This window comes from Schistocerca gregaria, chromosome X (genome assembly GCF_023897955.1).
Source record: "Schistocerca gregaria isolate iqSchGreg1 chromosome X, iqSchGreg1.2, whole genome shotgun sequence".
NCBI lineage: Eukaryota > Metazoa > Arthropoda > Insecta > Orthoptera > Acrididae > Schistocerca > Schistocerca gregaria.
Window position 1 is genome coordinate 305,002,861 of NC_064931.1, and position 20,746 is coordinate 305,023,606.

The following is a 20,746-nucleotide window of genomic DNA, read 5'->3' on the forward strand; positions in this document are numbered from 1 at the left end:
GGCCGTGCCCTTTCAAAGGAACCATCCCGGGATTTGCCTACAGCGATTTAGGGAAACCATGGAAAACCTAAATCAGGATGACCGGACGTGGGATTGAACCGTCGTCCTCCCGAATGCGAGTAGTGTCTCTAGTTTGTCTTTCGATCGTGTCATGTCGCACTTTTCAGTTCTGAGCCCATAGTGAACACGCAAACGTGCTTAGAAAAATAATTTCCCGCAAAGTGTGAAGAGCCTGCGGTGGTGTTCCGCCTGTTATCATGCAGACCACATAAACAAGCTGTCGTGTGTTTCCATATTCATGACAATGCTTGGACGCTCACAGCAAGTGCAACAATGTCGCTCCTATAGCGTTTCAGACGCGAAGTATTTGATCACCTACGACATAGCCTAGACCTGGCTTCCCCCGATTTTCATCTCTTGACTCATCTGAACTGCTGGCTATGAGGACATCATTTTGGCATACACAGCGAGAGGAAGACTAGCGTAGGAAATTGGCTGAAAGAACATGGGACTGCCTTCTATGACGAGGGTATTGGAAATTTGGTACCATGCTACGACAAATCTCTTAGTCAGAGCCGCGACTATGTAGAGAAATAACTGGTAGGTGTAGCGAAATATTGCAAATAACAATTATTATTTTCATTGCGGTTTCCATTTCGCGACCGAATGGAGCTTGAAAAGAAATTGCCCCTTTATAAACACAGCTTCACGTCATCATATGCGAAATGTACAGTGTAAGAGCAACTGACGCCCTTTAGTCACACAGTACTGTTATTTTTAATTAAAGGTCTAATTACAAAGCAAAACGTAAACAATTCCATAAAACTGCAGTCATCTTCGAGTGGTATAAATAATTTTACAGACATATCTACATAAATAATAAGGAATATAGGGGGAATCAGGTGTCATAGTGATACAAAAATATCCAAGAAGTACATTTTATTAATAAAAATTTTACACTACAAAAATGACGTTGAACTGTGTATTTTCAATATTTTCTACGGACTGTAGTAATAGCCTGAAAAAGAGAAAGAAGTGAATAAGTACACAGCTTTACTAAAGTTTTCAAATATACTAAAAAAAGACTTCATAGGCCTGCTTCAGTCAAATCTTAGGAAGGTGTGTGTGTGTGTGTGTGTGTGTCTGCGCGCGCGCGCGCGCTCGCAGACGTTAAGTCCCATAGTGACCATTTTGTAATAGTAGGAAAAATACACAGCACTATATGCAATCAGATGTCCGAACTTTGAAAGGATCACTTTTCTGCGAATGGTTCTTACAAAGCAGGAAATAGTAAATGGGGCTAAACCTTTATTTAAGAATAGCAACTGAAGCACATGAATATCTGTAACAGATTCACGCTATTTTCATTATCACCGTGGAAGCAATAATACAGCGATCGATTGCCCACAGGGTTCTGATTTCAATTGGAAAATGATATCCGTTTGGTAGCTGCACTTGTCTCATTCAGCTTACACAATGAAGGCAAGAGTTTGGAGGGAAAAAAAAGTTTGATACAGTCTGTGGACACCTCACCATTCGGTGTATACTTAAATGGTACGATGTCCACGGAAAATAAGTGTTGATGCCCTGTTAATCAGGAAACAAATGATGCTGGAATATTTTCACTTTCTGTGCGAAGCTGCTCTTTTGATTTTTAACTCTACTTGCTTCTTCTCCAATTATTTCTTCCCAGTTGTAAACGGATATGCAGACAAAGAAGCTATCAGTTTTCCCAGAATAGTTGATGACGTTATAAGGAATACAGCGTCCAACAGAATTTAAATCAAAACTCTTGTTTTAGCTCTAAAATCTGAACAGCTCTCAAGTTTGAAGTTCCATAGATAACTGTAAAATGAAATCTAATATTTAAGGGATGAATTACGCTTAACTACCCTTGCCATCTTTCACTTATTTGGTGGACAATAATATTCTAACAAGCAAACACATTCGTTTCTGACATCGTGTAGTCTTTTGAGTATATTTCTCAATTTCGATGTAGGTACAACGCGAGGAAACTGAATGCAACGTTGTGCCTTATGCTATTGTCATCATGAGAAGCTGAAGAAAGGAAATAGGTGTGTACCGATGCATTTGTAGATTTTAAGATATCTTTTGCTTAAATATGAAACACTTGTTACGTAGAATGTAGACATTACTCGCGAAAACACATCGACAACCATCCAATGATCTACCTTATTCTTTCTAGAAATAGGTCATAAGAATGTCATTATTGAGATGAGTGTCAGTAAAAAGGTGAAATTTAAGGGACAGTCAAATCAAAACGAGACATACAGAAGAAAAGTGACTCGTTCATTATTTGAAAAGTAGTCGCCATATGTGTCAGTGCTTTTATCCCACTGTGCGAAAAGACGGTCAATTCCTTCATGTAAGAACATACGCAGCTGCCTACAGAAGCATAATTCTACCCGATAGACGTGCGCCTCTTCAGATGAAGCAAATCTATGGACACGAATGTCTTTTTTCAGGGCCTCCAAAAACATGGAAATTGCATGGGGAGAGATCGGGCCTGTATGAATGATTTGTTCCACAGTGAAACTTGGGCAGCATGGCCACGTGCTCCGGACCCACATGCTGCCAAGGCTGTGCGACTATGCTGTAGTACACACATAAAAAAAAAAGTTTTGCATCACCTCGTTTTCCAGAGTTCCGAATACCGTACAGAAAATTGGAATAGAGTTCAACATGAACATCATTTCCGCCCTTTTTGTTGCTCATGAAAACCACATATTGCATGTTGTACCACCTTACAGTGAGACCTTCAGAGGTGATTGCCCAGATTTCTGTGCACACCGGTACCTCTAATGCCCAGTAGTATGTCCTCTTGCATTGATGCATTCCTGTATTCGTCGTGGCATACTATCCACAAGTTGATCAAGGCACTGATGGTCCGGATTGTCCCACTCCTCAATGGCAATTCGGCGTAGATTCTTGAGAGTGGTTGGTGGGTTACGTCGTCCATAAACAGCTCTTTTCAATCTATCCCAGGCATGTTCGGTAGGATTCATCTCTGGAGAACATAATGGCCACTAAAGTCGAGCGACGTCGTTATCCTGAAGGAAGTCATTCACGAGATGTACATGATGGGGACGCGAATTGTCGTCCATGAAGACGAATGCCTCGCCAATATGCTGCCGATATGGTTGCACTATCGGTCGGAGGATGGCATTCAATTATCATGCAGCCGTTACAGCAACTTCCATGACCACCAGCGGCGTACGTCGTCCCCCACAAAATGCCACTCCAAAACGTCAGGGAGCCTCCACCTTGCTGCAAGGGGACTGTGTCTGTGATAGAATATCGACAGTCAACGTCTATCTTCAGGAGTTCTTGGAACCGAGGTGATGCAAATCATTTTTTGATGTGTGTATTTTCGCTGCCAAGCTTTTACACATTCTCCTTACAGTCCCGATCTCTCAGCATGTGATTTCCGTAATTTTGGAGCGCTTACGAAAGACACTAGCGCCCATTGATGTCTGAACAAAGAGGTGGATGCCTGGTAGAATCAAGGCTCAGTAGGCAAATGCAAACAGTGTAGTCAGTGTAAATGTTTGGATATTATGAATGATGAAGCACGTTGCACTCCGCATCCGCAGATTACCTCCTATGCGTAAAGTTCCCTTACCAATAATGATATTTATTGGAAAAACCACCTCACTTTAAGGAAGCATATCCATAAATTTCATCTGCTTTTATTATACAATGAGCAGGTTTCCCCACTATCTGCACTCAGCCATCTTCCCACATCCCCCGGATCACTGAAATTAGCCCATCCTGCGTGAGAAATGATTACTGAATGTTTGATATAATCCATTACCGAGACCATCGTATTAAAATTGTGATACAAATTTGATTTGCTCAGCTAATGTAATATAATGGGCTATAATCTTTTAACTCTTTCAGACAATGTTGCACTCAGTACAATCAGGATATAATGATACTTTGTCTATTCTCAATAGTTGAAAAACTAAAATGAGGACATCATTCAGTTTTAACCTCAGCCTGCTTAAGCGACTGCAGCCTCTGCCTTCACGTGTACCAGTACATTTATTTGAAGATATAAATTGACAAACAGCTGTGCTTAACATGAGTTATATTACCATGTCATCTGAAAAAAAATATTATCAGAGTAATACATATATATCTTAGACAATGAATAAAGCATTTCAGTTTCTCCACTGTTAAAGATTGGAACTATGTGCAGGCCATTGCTCTCTTCTCAACTTAAAGTCTGGAGATGCTGATGGAGATGCTGCTTTGAAAGACTCCTTATGGACATAGCACTGCAGCTTGAGATACTGAAAGATAAATACGACGCATCCCTTTCTAAATGACTGGAAACATATTGTTAATGTATGCTGTTCTACTTGCAAACCATTGATGTTATGTGATCTCAATGATATCGACTTCAGTTGATCCCTAGTCTTTACGTTTATGTGTCAATGACTGTGAAAGGAGTTGAACTTCTTTGTCTTGATAGCGCTCAGGGTACACTAATTACATTATTTCTGTTATGAAATATGTACTATGACTGAAACACCACAAAATTAACTTTTTTAGTACTGTTTGGAAATTACCTGTTTGTTTCATATCCTTCTAGAATTGTCTTTACTCATCCAGTGGTGTCCGAATAATTTCAGGGTGCACAAGGATCATACTGGCTCCATAAATGTAGATGACAGCCAACACTGCAACAACATAATTTACTTCTTACATTTATTTTAACAAAAGGTCACATATTCCATAGATGTAATATTCATTATTTGTTATAGATGCTATTGCTGTAGTTGTACTCTTAATTCTAAATTATAAATATGTTTATGCAAAAGCAAAAACATTGAAAGGACTCAAAAGTAATCATCCTGAAGAAAAACCATCTAATTACTGTCTGCTGCTGTAATAGTGTTGATATGAATTTAAACAATCATGCAGAACTTAATGGAGTGATGATAAAGGTCAACAAGGGTGCTAGAAAGGAAGTCACACTTGGTTTCCATTTTACTCTGTCTCACCTTTTATGTGTTAACCTATTGTGTAATGCTATGAGGTCTGAGATTCACTGACACTGATAAATGCTATGCTTCTGAGTTTCCAACCGTTTAGACTATTCAGTTTTCTGCCCAATATTTCCATGCCCCACTAGTCGCTTTCTTTAGATGCTCTTAACAGTGGTTTTATTTGTCATAATAACCTGAAATCAAATCAGCGCTGCAGCTGACGTCTTGATCGCCCACAGTGTAGCATCAGACTCCTTTATCAATGTTCAACAATTTCTCTTTCATTCTGACTTCCATCTCGAAATATTAATCAAATAATTCATCAAACAGATTTCACAAGCTCCTCTTTATCTTGAAATCAAATCAATCACATAGTGAAACGTCTTGCTGTTCATCAATTGGAGTATCTTGAGCAACAAGACCATAAACAACTGAAACTAATTTCACCTCTTCCCAATGTAACGATGACAACTAGTGTGTCAACCTTGCCCACTTTTTATCTCAACAACTGGACATATACCATTCTATTATATTTGTCTGTAGAGATACGAAAATGTTGTGGAACATGATATGTATTGTGGCCTCATAACCGAAATTTCATGTTATATATCTTCAAAATACATCAGTATGAATAACTAATTGTTATATCACAACTCATTTACATTTATGTCAATCATTGAGTCGCAAGTTTTCAATTTACCGGTATGAGAGCCACAATGATACATCCTATGCTTCTTATTGTATATCCACTTCCCAGTTTGCATTTCGAAGTCCACTGCAACCTGTTCCTAGTTTATAGCCCCTGTGAGTAGTCACATGTTCTATTGAGAGGTACATGAACTGGATGGGAGGGGCAATATGTGAAATATACTGTGAAATCTTGGCCTACACTCTTCTGGCCACAAAAAGCAAAACTGGTGCTCTTGTATGGCTAAGAGTGGGTCATTGTCCCATACCACACAGTATTGTAATGTGATGGGAGGGCTGATCACTGTTTGAAGTGAACCGAAAATGGCATCCAACATGTTGTATTTTAATTTAATGTCTTTTTTATGATTTGAGGATTGGTCTGTGTTTTGCGAAATAAGTCACCATTATTTTAAACGATAGGGAGAATTCTCCTCTGAAAATACTCACACAGATAGATAGATAGATAGATAGATAGATAGATAGATAGATAGATAGATAGATAGAGAGAGAGAGAGAGAGAGAGAGAGAGAGAGAGAGAGAGAGAGAGAGAGAGAGAGAGAGAAAGAGAAAGTGTTAGCATGCTCTAGAGTGGGTAGGTCACCCATTATTACTTCGCACCCGCTCTGCAAAAGTAATCTGATCCAACTTAAAATATTTTTCTGTTAACATTAGTGTGCTGCAAATAATTTACTCGCCATAGCTGAATAAAATAAAGATGGTGCTATGGTCAATGGAAGAACTTCATGGGAGCACGTCACATTGGAGCTGGCCACGCACTTAAGTAGATGACATTTGGCAATAGTACCTCACTTCTTATGGAACAAGGAGCGACCTCAAATATCATCTATTAATACCAAAAATAATTCAACCACATGCCAACACACTGCTACAAAAACAAGTTCATCCACATCCAAATTTTAATGAGTTTAACATCAGTTAAATTGTAAATTTAACCAAATATGGAATTGATTGAAAATCAGTTAATTATAAATTTGTAACTGCATAAAAAAATCATGTGCCTGAAAAATGTAAGAAACATAAACTCTGAAAATATAAATATATAAATAAATACAAAATAATGTTGATGTTTTCATTCTTTCAAAATTTGTAATTTTTTTCCTGTAAATTAGCTTAGATATTCAAAACCATAGTGGGAATTAATGAAGTTCGGTGGCAGGAGGAACAAGACTTTTGGTCAGGCGAATACCGGCTTGTAAATACAAAATCAGATAGGGGTAATGCAGGAGTAGGTTTAGTAATGAATAAAGAAATAGGAGTGTGGATAAGCTACTACAAACAGCATATTGTGGCCAAGATAGACACGAAGCCCACACCTACTCCAATAGTACAAGTTTATATGCCAACTAGCTCTGCATATGATGAAGAAATTGATGAAATGTACGATGAGATAAAAGAAATTATTCAGATAGTGAAGGGAGACGAAAATTTAATAGTCATGGGTGACTGGAATTCGAGAGTAGGAAAAGGGACAGAAGGAAACGTAGTAGTTGAATATAAACTGGGGCAAAGAAATGAAAGAGGATGCCGTCTGGTAGAATTTTGCACAGACCATAACTTAATTATAGCTAACACTTGGTTCAACAATCATAAAAGAAGGTTGTATACATGGAAGAATCCTGGAAATACTAGAAGGTATAAGATAGTTTATATAATGGCAAGACACAGATTTAGGAACCAGGTATTAAATTGTAAGACATTTCCAGGGGCAGATGTGGACTCTGACCACAATCTATTGGTTATGAGCTGTAGATTAAAACTGAAGAAATTGCAAAAAGGTGGGAATTTAAGGAAATGGGATCTGGACAAACAGAGTTTCGGGGAGAGCATAAGGGAACAATTGACAGGAATGGGGGAGAGAAATACAGTAGAAGACTACTGTGTAGCTCTGAAGAATGAAGTAGTGAAGGCAGCAGAGGATCAAGTAGGTAAAAAGACGAGGGCTAGTAGAAATCCTTGGGTAACAGAAGAAATATTGAATTTAATTGGTGAAAGGAGAAAATATAAAAATGCAACAAATGAAGCAGGCAAACAGGAATACAAACGTCTCAAAAATGAGATCGATTGGAAGTGCAAAATGGCTAAGCAGGAATGGTTAGAGGACAAATGTAAGGATGTAGAGGGTTATCTCACTAGGGGTAAGAAAGGTGGAAGGAGTATATAGAGGGTCTATACAAGGGCGATATACTTGAGGACAATATTCTGGAAATAGAATAGAATGTAGATGAAGACAAAGTGGGAGATATGATACTGTGTGAAGAGTTTGACAGAGCACTGAAAGACCTGAGTCGAAACAAGGCCCCAGGAGTAGACAACATTCCATTAGAAGTACTGACGGCCTTGGGAGAGCCAGTCCTGACAAAACCATCTGGTGAGCAAGATGTAGAGACAGGCGAAATACCCTCAGACTTCAAGAAGAATATAATAATTCCAATCCCAAAGAAAGCAGGTGTTGACAGATGTGAAAATTACCGAACTATCAGTTTAATAAGCCACGTCTGCAAAATACTAACGCGAATTCTTTACAGACGAATGGAAAAACTAGTAGAAGCCGACCTCGGGGAGGATCAGTTTGGATTCCGTAGAAATATTGGAACACGTGAGGCAATACTGACCTTACAACGTATCTTAGAAGAAAGATTAAGGAAAGACAAACCTACGTTTCTAGCATTTGTAGACTTAGAGAAAACTTTTGACAGTGTTGACTGGAATACTCTCTTTCAAATTCTAAAGGTGGCAGGGGTAAAATACAGGGAGCGAAAGGCTATTTACAATTTCTAGAGACCAGATGGCAGTTATAAGAGTCGAGGAACATGAAAGGGAAGCAGTGGATGGGAAGGGAGTGAGACAGTGTTGTAGCCTCTCCCTGATGTTATTCAATCTGTATATTGAGCAAGCAGTAAAGGAAACAAAAGAAAAAATCGGAGTAGGTACTAAATCCATGGAGAAGAAACAAAAACTTTGAGGTTCGCCGATGACATTGTAATTCTGTCACAGACGGCAAAGGACTTGGAAGAGCAGTTGAATGGAATGGACAGTGTCTTGAAAGGAGGATATAAGATGAACATCAACAAAAGCAAAACGAGGATAATGGAATGTAGTCGAATTAAGTCAGGTGATGCTGAGGGAATTAGATTAGGAAATGAAACACTTAAAGTAGTAAAGGAGTTTTGCTATTTAGGAAGTAAAATAACTGATGGTCGAAGTAGAGAGGATATAAAATGTAGACTGGCAGTGGCAAGGAAAGCGTTTCTGAAGAAGAGAAATTTGTTAACATCGAATATAGATTTAAGAGTCAGGAAGTCGTTTCTGAAAGTATTTGTATGGAGTTTAGCCATGCATGGAAGTGAAACATGGTCGATAAGTAGTTTGGATAAGAAAAGAATTCAAGCTTTCGAAATGTTGTGCTGCAGAAGAATGCTGAAGATTAGATGGGTAGATCACATAACTAATGAGGAGGTACTGAATGGAATTGGGGAGAAGAGGAGTTTGTGGCACAACTTGGCAAGAAGGAGGGACCAGTTGGTAGGATATGTTCTGAGGCACCAAGGGATCACAAAGTCAGCATTGGAGGGCAGCGTGGAGGGTAAAAATCGTAGAGGGAGACCAAGAGATGAATACACAAAGCAGATTCAGAAGGATGTATGTTGCAGTAGGTGCTGGGAGATGAAGCGGCTTGCACAAGATAGAGTAGCAAGGAGAGCTGCATCAAACCAGTCTCAGGACTGAAGACCACAATATCAACAACAACAATAATTTACCACCTCTATAAATTTGTATTTTAATTTTTGTCATATAAATTAGAACAAATAAAATTACTAATGTGTGAGATGAATTTATATTTGCAAAAAAATATTTTTGTTGAGTTACAATAAATAAACAAGTTCAATGTAATATTTGCAATTATTATTTTGAAAAATTAATCATTACCAAGTTTGAAAAAGCACAAAACATAATGATGCTATTGATTATTTGAAAGAAATTTATGATTATGTGGATACATATAATTGGGAAGAAACTGAAGAAAAAATATATTCTCTCCTTAATACAACAGTAAAAATTGCAAATAATTATTATGAGGTAATAAATACAAAAGTTTTACAGTTTTTTTAAAAATTCGCTTAAATATACAAATTAAAGAAATTGCTAATTTGGCAATTCACCAAAAATATGTAGAGCAGATTTGTTTATATATTATTTTTAAAAGTGTATTACTCTATTATCCTAAAAATAAAACTATTTCTGATAATATTGTATGCTATACAAGATGAAGTATCATTAGACATTTTCTTATCAAAAGTAGCACATAATTTCATATTAGTTTATTTTGTTGCTACAATAATTTTTTGAGTCGTATATATAACATAAATGGAATAATTTGTAATAAAATTATGTGGGTTTGTATGAGTACCTCATTTTAATTGTGTTACTCTGTTAAAATCACAAAATGTATCATAAGCTTTGAAAAGTTCTGTAATTTGATATTTTCTAATAATAAGTAACGAACAAACCAATTATTTCTTGGATTTTTTTGAAAAACCGCAAAAATAACACAAGGCATAAAACTCTCTCCTGATTTATGATTTGTTACATGTACCAAAAATTATTTGGATTACTCAATTCAGCAATTTCAGAACTTTGTCATTAATAGAAAAATATTTTACGATTTTTTATCTTTCTTCCTCGAATTTAAGTTCAGTTTAGTTTCATCTTTAACAATAACTACCACAATTTCTACAGTTTCAACAGTAACTTTACTTTGTTTTAGTGAAGCACCTATTATTTCAACTCGAGTTATTTAAAGTTATTTATAGCAGCCTGTGTCAGTGTAGAATCTTCAGCACTTGAAGACCATGTAAAAATTATAGTTAAAACTCCTTCCCACATTACTTTTTTATGATATTTAAAAAATCAACCTAATATTTAGAAAGGATAAAGATTTTATTTCTTATTTTTTATTTTATCATTATTAATAAAATTTCCCATATACATTTTATCAAAAAGGGGACAAAATTAATTTAATAAAACTGATGAAGGAATGGAAGGGTCTAGCATTCCTGATAAAATATGATTTCCTTATTTTATACTTATAAAGCCAAATAATTTTCTGATGGTTTATCAGTTAACTTCTTGTTAAATTTTCCATCATGTATAGGGTAATCTGATACATCGGCATGACCAGTTTAAATGCTCATATGTAACTGAGATTGATTTGGGTAAACATTACCATAACAAACATTTATATTAATTTCAATATCTTAATTAGGAAGATTAAAATTTTTTTATTTTCATTATTCACTGTAAAAGAATAAAGTTGATAGATATCAGTTTTGATCATTTATAAAGATTAAAATTTAAAAGGATAAAATGTTTGGTTTGGTTATAAAGGTTAAAATTTTTTAAACTTACTTCTAAAGATAAAACAATTTAATCATTTTATCCATTTCTAAATTAACTGTCACACCAGTAACATCAAAATATATCAGATTCTTATTTTTCTTGGTAATATTTATTTTTAAATCCTAAATTGTTATGAAATGAAGTGAAACAGGATATAAATAGAAAGGGACAAGAATAATTAAGAGAAGTGTATATAAATGAGGAAACAACTTAGAACAGAATATGACAATTATAAAAACCAATTACTAAAGCAATAGAAAAAGTTACAAAAGGAATTCTAGGTCTAGGTGCCAATATCTTAAAAGCTGTAGAAGAAAACAGAGAAGTCTATAAACTAATAATTAGTTACAATCGTCAGAAATATTTAGAAGAATTAAACCACGATTTTTTCATTGTAAAAGGGATGAATTGGAGTAAAAAAATCGATAAAGAACTTTCAAACAATAATTGCAAACATAGTAAAGATTTATTAAATTTAAACATTAACATCTTGCTGAGCAGTTAAAAATTTGATTTATTTATTTGTGGTCATTTGCCTTCATATAAGTAAAAACTACTATGAGATAATTACGGATACAGTCCTAAGACAGCTTTCAATGTCGCTATATTTCGTAATTAAAATTTAATAAAGGAGCATTTTTCGCCCTTTAAAAAACAATTATGAACAACAAGAAAAATTTATATAATCAAAAATAAATTAGAAACAGAACAGATACTATCGTCATGTATTGTTAAAATATGGCTTCCCGACCATTGACCTTCTTGTTCAAATGCACACACTATGCCCGAACTCGTACGGGACTTGGTAGATTAATCTACCACGAGTAATGAGTATGATGGGCAAACATCTCTTAGGCACACTACGAATATAGTGGTGTGAACATGTTGGGAATGTGGGTCTCATGGGGAGCGTGCAAGGGATAAGTCCCTGCAGTCGCGCTATCCTCTGTGCCCTCGGTGGCTCAAATGGATAGAGTGTCTGCCATGTAAGCAGGAGATCCCGGGTTCGAGTCTTGGTTGGGGCACACATTTTCAACATGTCCCTAATGAAGTACATCAACGCCTGTTTGCAGCTAGGGTGTCCATTTAATTATCATTTCATTTCTAGCAAAGCTGCATGGTTATCTACGGTAACTGTTCTTTCGGGAACAGATACTATCGTCATGTATAGATATATGAATTACAATTATTACAATATTTTCAGCTGAAAAAGGAAATGAAATGTTAGGTATATTTTCTTTAATCTCTGTACTGAAGTTTTTATAATCACTTGTTCTGTGTGCATTTTTACTGTATTTAATGTTACAGACCATAAGAAACATTTTGATCATTAATTTTACATTAATATTAAATTGCTTGGCTCTTTTTTGTATTCAATATAAGATGGGCTTCTTAATGGAACATAGTTGCTAAATGCAATCCAAAAATACTATTCTGATCCATGTATTTGAAAATTAGACATTTGTGTTAAAATATTTTGTTTCCTTTCTTAAATTTTTTTGATATATCCTTTTTTCTAGCACTCCTAAAACTTTGCACTTCATGCCCAAATTCCATAACTTTATCTTTGGCCTGCATTCTGTTTCCACTATAAAATAAGAAATTTATTTTGAAGCCACTATTTAATTTCAAATATCGTTTAATTTGTTTCATAATTTTTGGTTCCAAAGTATTTAAGAAATGGATAGGCTCAACTAAGTCTATACTGTTTTCGAAATATGTAGGTTGTAATATTTTCAGATGTCTTGTAAACTGTGTAATGATTAACTGTTTTCCAATTTTTTGTTTTCCCAAATGTGTGTTAGTAGAAAAAGGAAATATTTGTTTCAGTAGTTTAGGCTCATCTTTGAAAACTTCAGGACTGTTTTCACTATTAGCAGTAGGTATTTTTTTCAGTTTTTTCTTATGATTCTTCTATCAGTGATGATGGTGTGCTTAATTATAAGATTAATTAAATGATCTTTCCACAGTTTATACTATCACCTTAAATTATTTCTTATATTGTAGTCATGAAGTTGAACCACAGTAAAGTTTATTTTAAAACAGTCATCAGATTCATGATAAGTGGGGCATTCCGCCACAGTGAAGTTGTTTAACTGCTCACTCATTTATAAGGAAAATAATTTAATAGATTTAAAAATAAAAATATTAAATTTAATACATTGATATAAAAATTTAATAGTTTAAAATAAGAAAATGTTTTATTAGTTTTTAAAAATGAAGAAAACCAATTTATGTAGATTAGGAATATTGAATGTTAAATTTGGGGAGTTAGTTTAGAAGTTTAAAAATATACTAGATTTGTGTAAAAATAAAAATAAAAATAAATTATTTAATTTCAAAATTAAAAATTTCGAGTTAGTTTCTTGTATAGGTTATGAATAGTTGAATGCTAGAATGAGGAGACATCCTATTGTTTTTAATGAAGTTTATATTTTTTAAAAATTTTATGTCCAGGTTTTCTTAATTAAGTTAAAAATTTATAACTAACTGATCTTCAATCATTTTCAAATTCAGTTACAATTTATAAGCAGCTCATTTTCAATCATTTCCAAAACGAGCTAAATTTATACTTCAACTGACATTTTTACCAGATTTCTTGATGGGATTCAGTTGAAATGTTTTTAGTAATAGGTGATATTTGGGTCCACCCCAATTATCATAAATGGTTAAAATCTACGAAAGTGGCGAGGGATGCCAAATATCATCTACTCGCTTACATCATAAGTGACTTGCTGATGCAACAAGCACTGTCCCAAAATATCAACTTTTTACCACATGTTCTGGACTATCAGAGGAAACATGCCAAAATATCATTGACACAGCAGAAAGGCTGAGCCACTGTGATGTTTGTGGTATGGTTGCTTCACTTCTGAGCTGTAGCTCTGTTATGGCTTCCATTATAGGAATGATGCCTTGGTGAAACAAGGACAGGCCAAGTCCATATAAATATGACTCATTTCTAATTAGCAGTATGCAGTCTGACAGATTCCAGCAATGAGGGGACATCTCAGCGAGTCTTTGAGTCGTAATGAGTCTGGAGGCTGCCAACACCAGACTCTGAAGCTGCTACCTGTCGCCTTGCTGCTGACTTGAAAGAAATCACCAAAAGTGTAATTCCAGGTGTCTGGTCATTCCTTAGTAGACTAAGATGAACAAGTCACATCTATCTAAATCAGTATTTTATAGTTATATATATTTAAATATTTTTATTATATTTTAGATATTAACAAATACTGTTCCCTTTATTTAGATTCTTGTCAATTTGGTATTCATACAGCAGTCAAAATAAATGATGCACATTGCTCGAATGGCAATACTGAACATAACAGGTTACAAAACTGATTTTGTTCTGTTATGTGCAGTCATAAGGAAACAAAAATAAAGAAGATAACACATTTCCACTTGATAAACACAAACAAAAACAGAACCCTACAAATGATTTCACTCTTAAACTCTACAGTTTCTCTTCACTTTCATCTTGCTCAACTCATTATTTATAAACCAATTGGCCCTCCTCATAATTGGAGCCACTTCTGAATACACTTAGGAGTACTCCTTGCCAAATTATCCTGGTAACCCTGTGGGATATTGTACCATTCCATTGGCCTCTGTGAATCCCTGTTAGGTCTCTGGTGGGACAGGAAGATTTGAAAACTGCTCGTTTTAGCATGGGCTCAGTATAGTCAAAGGTATTGAGATCTGGAGAATCCAACTGATTATGTGCTGCACTAGGAAACTGTTCACAACGTTGTGATGATGGGGAGGTGCACTGTCGTCCATAAGCGTCAATCTTACTCCAATATGTTCACCAAACGGAGCCACAATGTTCGCAAGAATGTTGTCCTGATACCTGAAACCCGTCGTCCTCCAATGTACTGGCACAAGGGGTGTCCTGCGGCCATACATGATTCCACCCAAAAATATGACAGGTGGTGTTCTACAATACATTTAGGGTGTAAATATTGCCCAAGTTGCCTCCACACACTGGTGTTGATCTCATCAGAAAACTGCATTGTTGCGTTCCAATGCTCCCTACTCCACAACTGATTTCATGGCCATGAGACATGAGCTCCTCACCAAATTCAGTTCAGTGGGGGGGGGGGGGGGGGGGTTGAGACGTCTCATAGCACGTAATTGTTATTCATGGAGCTTGTTTATCGTTTGTGTTGACACTAGCAATCCCGTAGCTGATTCGAACTGCCACCACAGAGATGTAGCATTTTTCTGTTATATACAGACATCGGTCCTGCACACCTGTTGTTTTCCTTCTGGGCTCCACTTCTGTGACTATCCGCAACTGATCCTGTTGAAGGTGACACAGATGGAACATGCTGCCCCCTCACAATAGAAAAAAAATATTGTTTCTCCTTTAATTACATTACAAACAAATTAATGTGTTGACATCATAACGTATATCTAGATGTCAGTGTTCATTAATAATGTTTTGGCAAATGCAACATTTATTATGACTACTGTATGTAATACTGGATGACGCTTGCACAAAAGAACACACATTTTGTCCTGTTTTGCAACTTCTTATATTACGCCACCATAGTTTCAGCTTACATTCTGATTTCACACTATTACTGTATTACTCTCTCAAAGATGTTAGTCATGTGTTCTGGTGTGCTATGAAATAAAGTGATAAAATGTTTCTGTTAGAGGGCTTTTCTGCAGCGTATATGCAACCCAGCACAACTGAGATGATGGTACAGAAGCACCGACACGTTGGTAAAAGATTAGTGTGGTCTTCGAACGGAAACTTTCTGATTAACCCTTAGACGTCAAGATCTAACATACAAAAGCTAGATTAAGTGATGATATGGCACATAGGTGATGAAACTTAAATAGATTACATGCTCAGTATAAAGTTTTTCAGTCCACAATACTGACAATAGGACACTCCTTACTACAGGACAGGCTGTTTCAGTAATTTTCACAGTATTTAAGGATGATATTTAGGTACAAATTGCAGGAACGATCAGCATGGTTTGAGTGGGAATAGCGGACTACATCACCCAGTTCTTCCTTTAGCTTTTCTAGCTGTATCCAGATGTGAAGAGAGAAGAAAAATCGTTTGATACTTCAAGGATTAAAATATTTGTATTTTATGTCCTGAGTGCAGTATTTAGACATCCCCAGTATATTTACGATTGGTTTCTAGACAGTAACATTTAAAGGTTGTGTTTGTTTTAAGCTATTTTCAGCTTCAGTGATGATCTGGTTAATGTCTCCCCGCTCTCTAACGCGCTATGTGCCCTTCTGTTACATAATCTATACCTAAAACTCCATCCTTACATATTGTCAAAACTGACGAAATGCCTTGGATTATAGTTTTCTTCACATCGGCTTAAAAGCCCAAACAGTCATCTAGTGGGTGTTAATGAATGTTTAATTTTGACTAGCAGTTTACACGCTTGTGGTAACATGGTTTTAACCATTTAAGGATACCTTGACCCTCTGTTGTGTTGTAAATAGTGCCCTGTTTTCAACAAATGCGATGAAAAGCTCTATGTGTAATCTGGAATTTAATTAACCCATTTCCAATATAGTGCAGTGAGAAACTGTATTAAATAATTGATTTACACTGTGTAACACAATTAAAGGACCACTTTTTGAAACTCCGTAATTGTCTTCCATTGCAACGCAGAAGTTGGAAATTTTGCTCAAACGTGCCTACAACCTTCCTCTGTGATGATACAAAAGCTAGGCACCATGCGGCGCCACACTCAGGTTCGGCGTCTCTACAGACAGCAAGGTTTCCTCATATCCGGAGAAAAGGCCGTACCTCAGAAATTTATGTATCGTGTAAGGTGTGTTAATGTCAGATAAATGGAAGGGTCGTCACACCCTCTCTTGCCCACATTTCGTCCTTCCTTTTGATGCCTCCGCAATGTAGGTCAGAACCGCGACGCCCAGCGTTGAAATCACGCGCTGACGACAAACGTATTTCAGACACTCTGCCGCTCAGAATCGACACGAAAATGTCTCAGGAAGTCGCATAAAGGACGTCACTGGAACCACCCATACCATGAGCCGCTGATTCTCACATAGATTACAGACTGCAACCTGATTAAATGTGATCTATTTCGTTAGGATTGTGGTGCGACCGCAGTTTGTGTCCCGGTATACGAGGTGATACTACTGGGGGCCGTTTGAAATCCTTCCACGAAATTTGAACGTGATCTGAAGCAGCAGATTATGTTATTGCTTTTTCCACCTTCCGGTGTTGCACGTTACTTCATGTAACAACTTAAATTACATGATGGTTGCACATACTTCGTTTCACTGTAGTCCTGAAGAAATGAATAACATCTTTTAAACAGCAACACCAGACACTGTGTTTCTAACGATTAATCGAGGTTGTGTAAAATAGAAATTGTGAACCAAGGTCAAAAGTCAAAAGGCTGTACTTTCTTATCTAATAATTAGAAAGATTCATGAAGAACCCAGGCAACTTAGTTTTCAACTTTTTTTTCACTAACTAGGAGCACAGTGGTATTTGTGTGAATGCAGCACACGTGCTGGTACTCAGGCTGTCGTGTACCCCAATTTCAAAATCATTATCAACTTCATATGGATAGCTTCAAATTATTCTTTCAGTTTCTTCTAAAGAAGTTAAAAGTTGTTGGTTATAAGTGATGTGAACTCTGATAACTGCCTTTTACAGGCAGTGTACCAACCCGTCACTCCATCTCGCAGATTGACCCGAAGCTTCAGATTGCAACAGACTCCTCCATATTCGTTACCAGACTGCATATACACATTCCCTGGCTATGGGCCAACACTTACAACAAAATGGATATAAAAAGTGATTTCTCAGTCGCCTTGGACTGGCTACTCAACATTGCGTAGAAGTGTGAAAGGGAACATGAAAACATCCAGCCTACTAAATGTTACCCCTTGAGGTGGGAACGGCCAATGCCATAACCTGATCTCCCAGAAACTTGGCTCAGTGGAAGAGGAGTCCAAATAAGTAATCAAGTATCTCGACATATCCGTATATACAAGAGTATTTCTGAGAAAAAGACAGTCAAAGCTTTCGAGGTAATTTAGGAGTGTTTTAGCTGGAAGTAATTTCAGACTGTTTGATGGTACAGCGGCTGGCGTCGCTGCCTCTCACTTGTGTGCCCCATATTCTAAACTCGATTATTGTTTTTATTTTATTTTCTTCATTTATCTGTCCATGTCCATACCAGCTTACTACACGAATGTTGCTTATCAAGTTGTAAAATTACAAGAAGTTTCACAATAAGTGTCATACATTTATTATACAAAACGTGTGTATAGTATTTTCAGGGGTTATAATCTTTCTAAAATCTCATATCCTTATATTTCATTCTTATAGAAGTTCTCAAATTTTATATTTTATTCTTATGTTTATCTTCCAGGGTGATTTGGCGCATTCCCTTGGATGATATTGACCGCAAAAATATTCGAAAATAGAAATTCCAAACACCACGACCACTGCTTGAAGGCAGGCTTACCACAGTGATATTTCTTCGTATGAGTCTCATTTGGAAAAGAACTGTCGTTAAAATTCCTGAAGATTTCAAGCGTTGACTATAATTTCGCGTCAAACCACGCTTAACTTTATCGAAAACCTCGAGGTTGCAACTGATTATGAATCCACATACAGTACAGGAATTTCACCGAAAACGATCGCAAATAAAAATGGATAGATAAATGAAAAACAAAAATAGTGATAATCGGGTTCCGAACATGGGCCGCAAAAGCGTGAAGTCGCGACGCTAGTGACTGTGCCATCGCATTGGCTGAACTGTTTATTCGCTAACAGGCAAAGTACCTCAAAAATTTTGACCGGCGCTTTCTCAGAAACAGTCGTGTATCTACGTGTAAGCTAAGACATACGTTTGCTTATTTTGACCCCTCTTCCACTAAGCCCAGGTTCTGGGAAATCAGGTTGTGGCGCTTGCCGTATTCTTCACGACAGTGGTGACGTTTATATTCACCACTGTGAACGTAATCAGACTGCAGTGGTGATGCAAAATATTAATACTCATTAATAATAATAATAATAATAATAATAATAATAATAATAATGGTGTGGTGATGATGATGAAATAAAATACCTAAGTGCAAGAACAAGAAATTTATTTTTAAGAACATTCGCTATATACTTACTAATCATTGTTCCTGAAAACAAGGCCTCTGCCACTTCTGGTGCCAACGACATAAATGCAATTGTATTTATGACAACCTATAAACAGAAAAGATGATTGCTGTGTTAAGCTACACACAGTCATTTCAATGTGGTTAAAGGCAGTTAAATAGGAAAAATACCGGTCAACTAGTCCTGGAATGTTAACATTAGTGAAAGGCTGAGCATGTGTTGGGTATTATAATTCAAAATAACACAATAAGCCATGAACAAGAATGTACGCTACCATTTGTGAAAATTATAACACCAAAAATTAAATAGAATGCGGTATCAAACGTACAGGATACTGAAAGGAGGTTCTGGATATAAACAGTCAGAATTATAAAGTCACAGCAATTATGTGTGCTTATCAGCGTTGTTAGGAATGACGTTGTTAGTTGTACACCTTGAGGTCTCTGGACATCAATAACATCTAATATAAGGTAGAACATATCGAGGCCTAGATTTCGCCAAACGTTTTTTTCCCACGGGACGAGTAAATGTGTACAGAAAAGATATGAATATAAATCTACCAAGATACTAGAGCAACAATGAGCAGACTCGTGCTAATTTCTGCTAGTGTCTCGCGGCCTGAATGGGCTGGCTGATGCCTCTCAGGATAGCCGACAAGGAGTTTGAAAGGGTGAGAGGCAACAAGTACCTCGGATCGACTATCACTGAGACAAATAACATCAGCAGCGAGGTGAAAGCTAGAATAGCAGCAGGCAAAAGATGCTACTTTGCCACACTACCCATATTTGGGAGCTCACTTCTATCACGAAAATCTAAAATCTTCATTTATAAACAATTATACCTAGCGAAGTGGCGCAGTGGTTAGACACTGGACTCGCATTCGGGAGGACGACGGTTCAATCCCGCGTCCGGCCATCCTGATTTAGGTTTTCCGTGATTTCCCTAAAATCGCTCCAGGCAAATGCAGAGATGGTTCCTTTCAAAGGGCACGGCCGTCTTCCTTCCCCGTCCTTCCCTAATCCGATGAGACCGATGACCTCGCTGTCTGGTCTCCTTCCCCAAACCAACCAACCAACCAACAATTATAAGATCAAGTTTTATGTATGAACCGTGACATGGACCATGACTGCAAATGGGGAAAGGATCCTTAGTATTTGGGAGAGAAAGGTTCTGGGTAAAATATACGGCCCAATATACGATCAAGAAGGTTGCCGCATCAGTAGGAATGCAGAATTAGAACAGCTTTTTGAAGAACCTTACATTGTCACTACCATTAAAATAAGAAGACCGCGATGGACAGTACACGTGGTTAGAATGGAGGAAGATAGAACATCTAAGAAGATTTTTGATGGCAGAGCTGTAGGCACACGATGGATGGGACGTCCCAGAGAGATGAGTGGACGGAACTGAAGAAGACTTGAAAAAGCTGGGTGTCAGGGGATGAAGACGAGAGCCATGGACCAGATAGAATGGCAGGATATTGTGA

The 20,746-nt window shown here is 36.8% G+C and overlaps 1 protein-coding gene across 1 annotated transcript in view; it reads right to left on the reverse strand.

Annotated features, from left to right (window-relative positions):
• Positions 1–932: 932 nt before the first annotated feature.
• The window catches only part of LOC126298718 (uncharacterized), a 199,802-nt gene continuing 179,988 nt past the window's right edge, over positions 933–20,746 (reverse strand). Inside the window, exons 5-7 of the mRNA XM_049990144.1 lie at positions 19,272–19,347; positions 4,596–4,706; positions 933–1,018 (exon numbers count right to left, since the gene is read on the reverse strand). Coding sequence (XP_049846101.1) covers positions 4,627–4,706; positions 19,272–19,347 — 156 coding nt within the window. The 3' untranslated portion in view covers positions 933–1,018; positions 4,596–4,626. The remainder of the gene's footprint in view (positions 1,019–4,595; positions 4,707–19,271; positions 19,348–20,746) is intronic.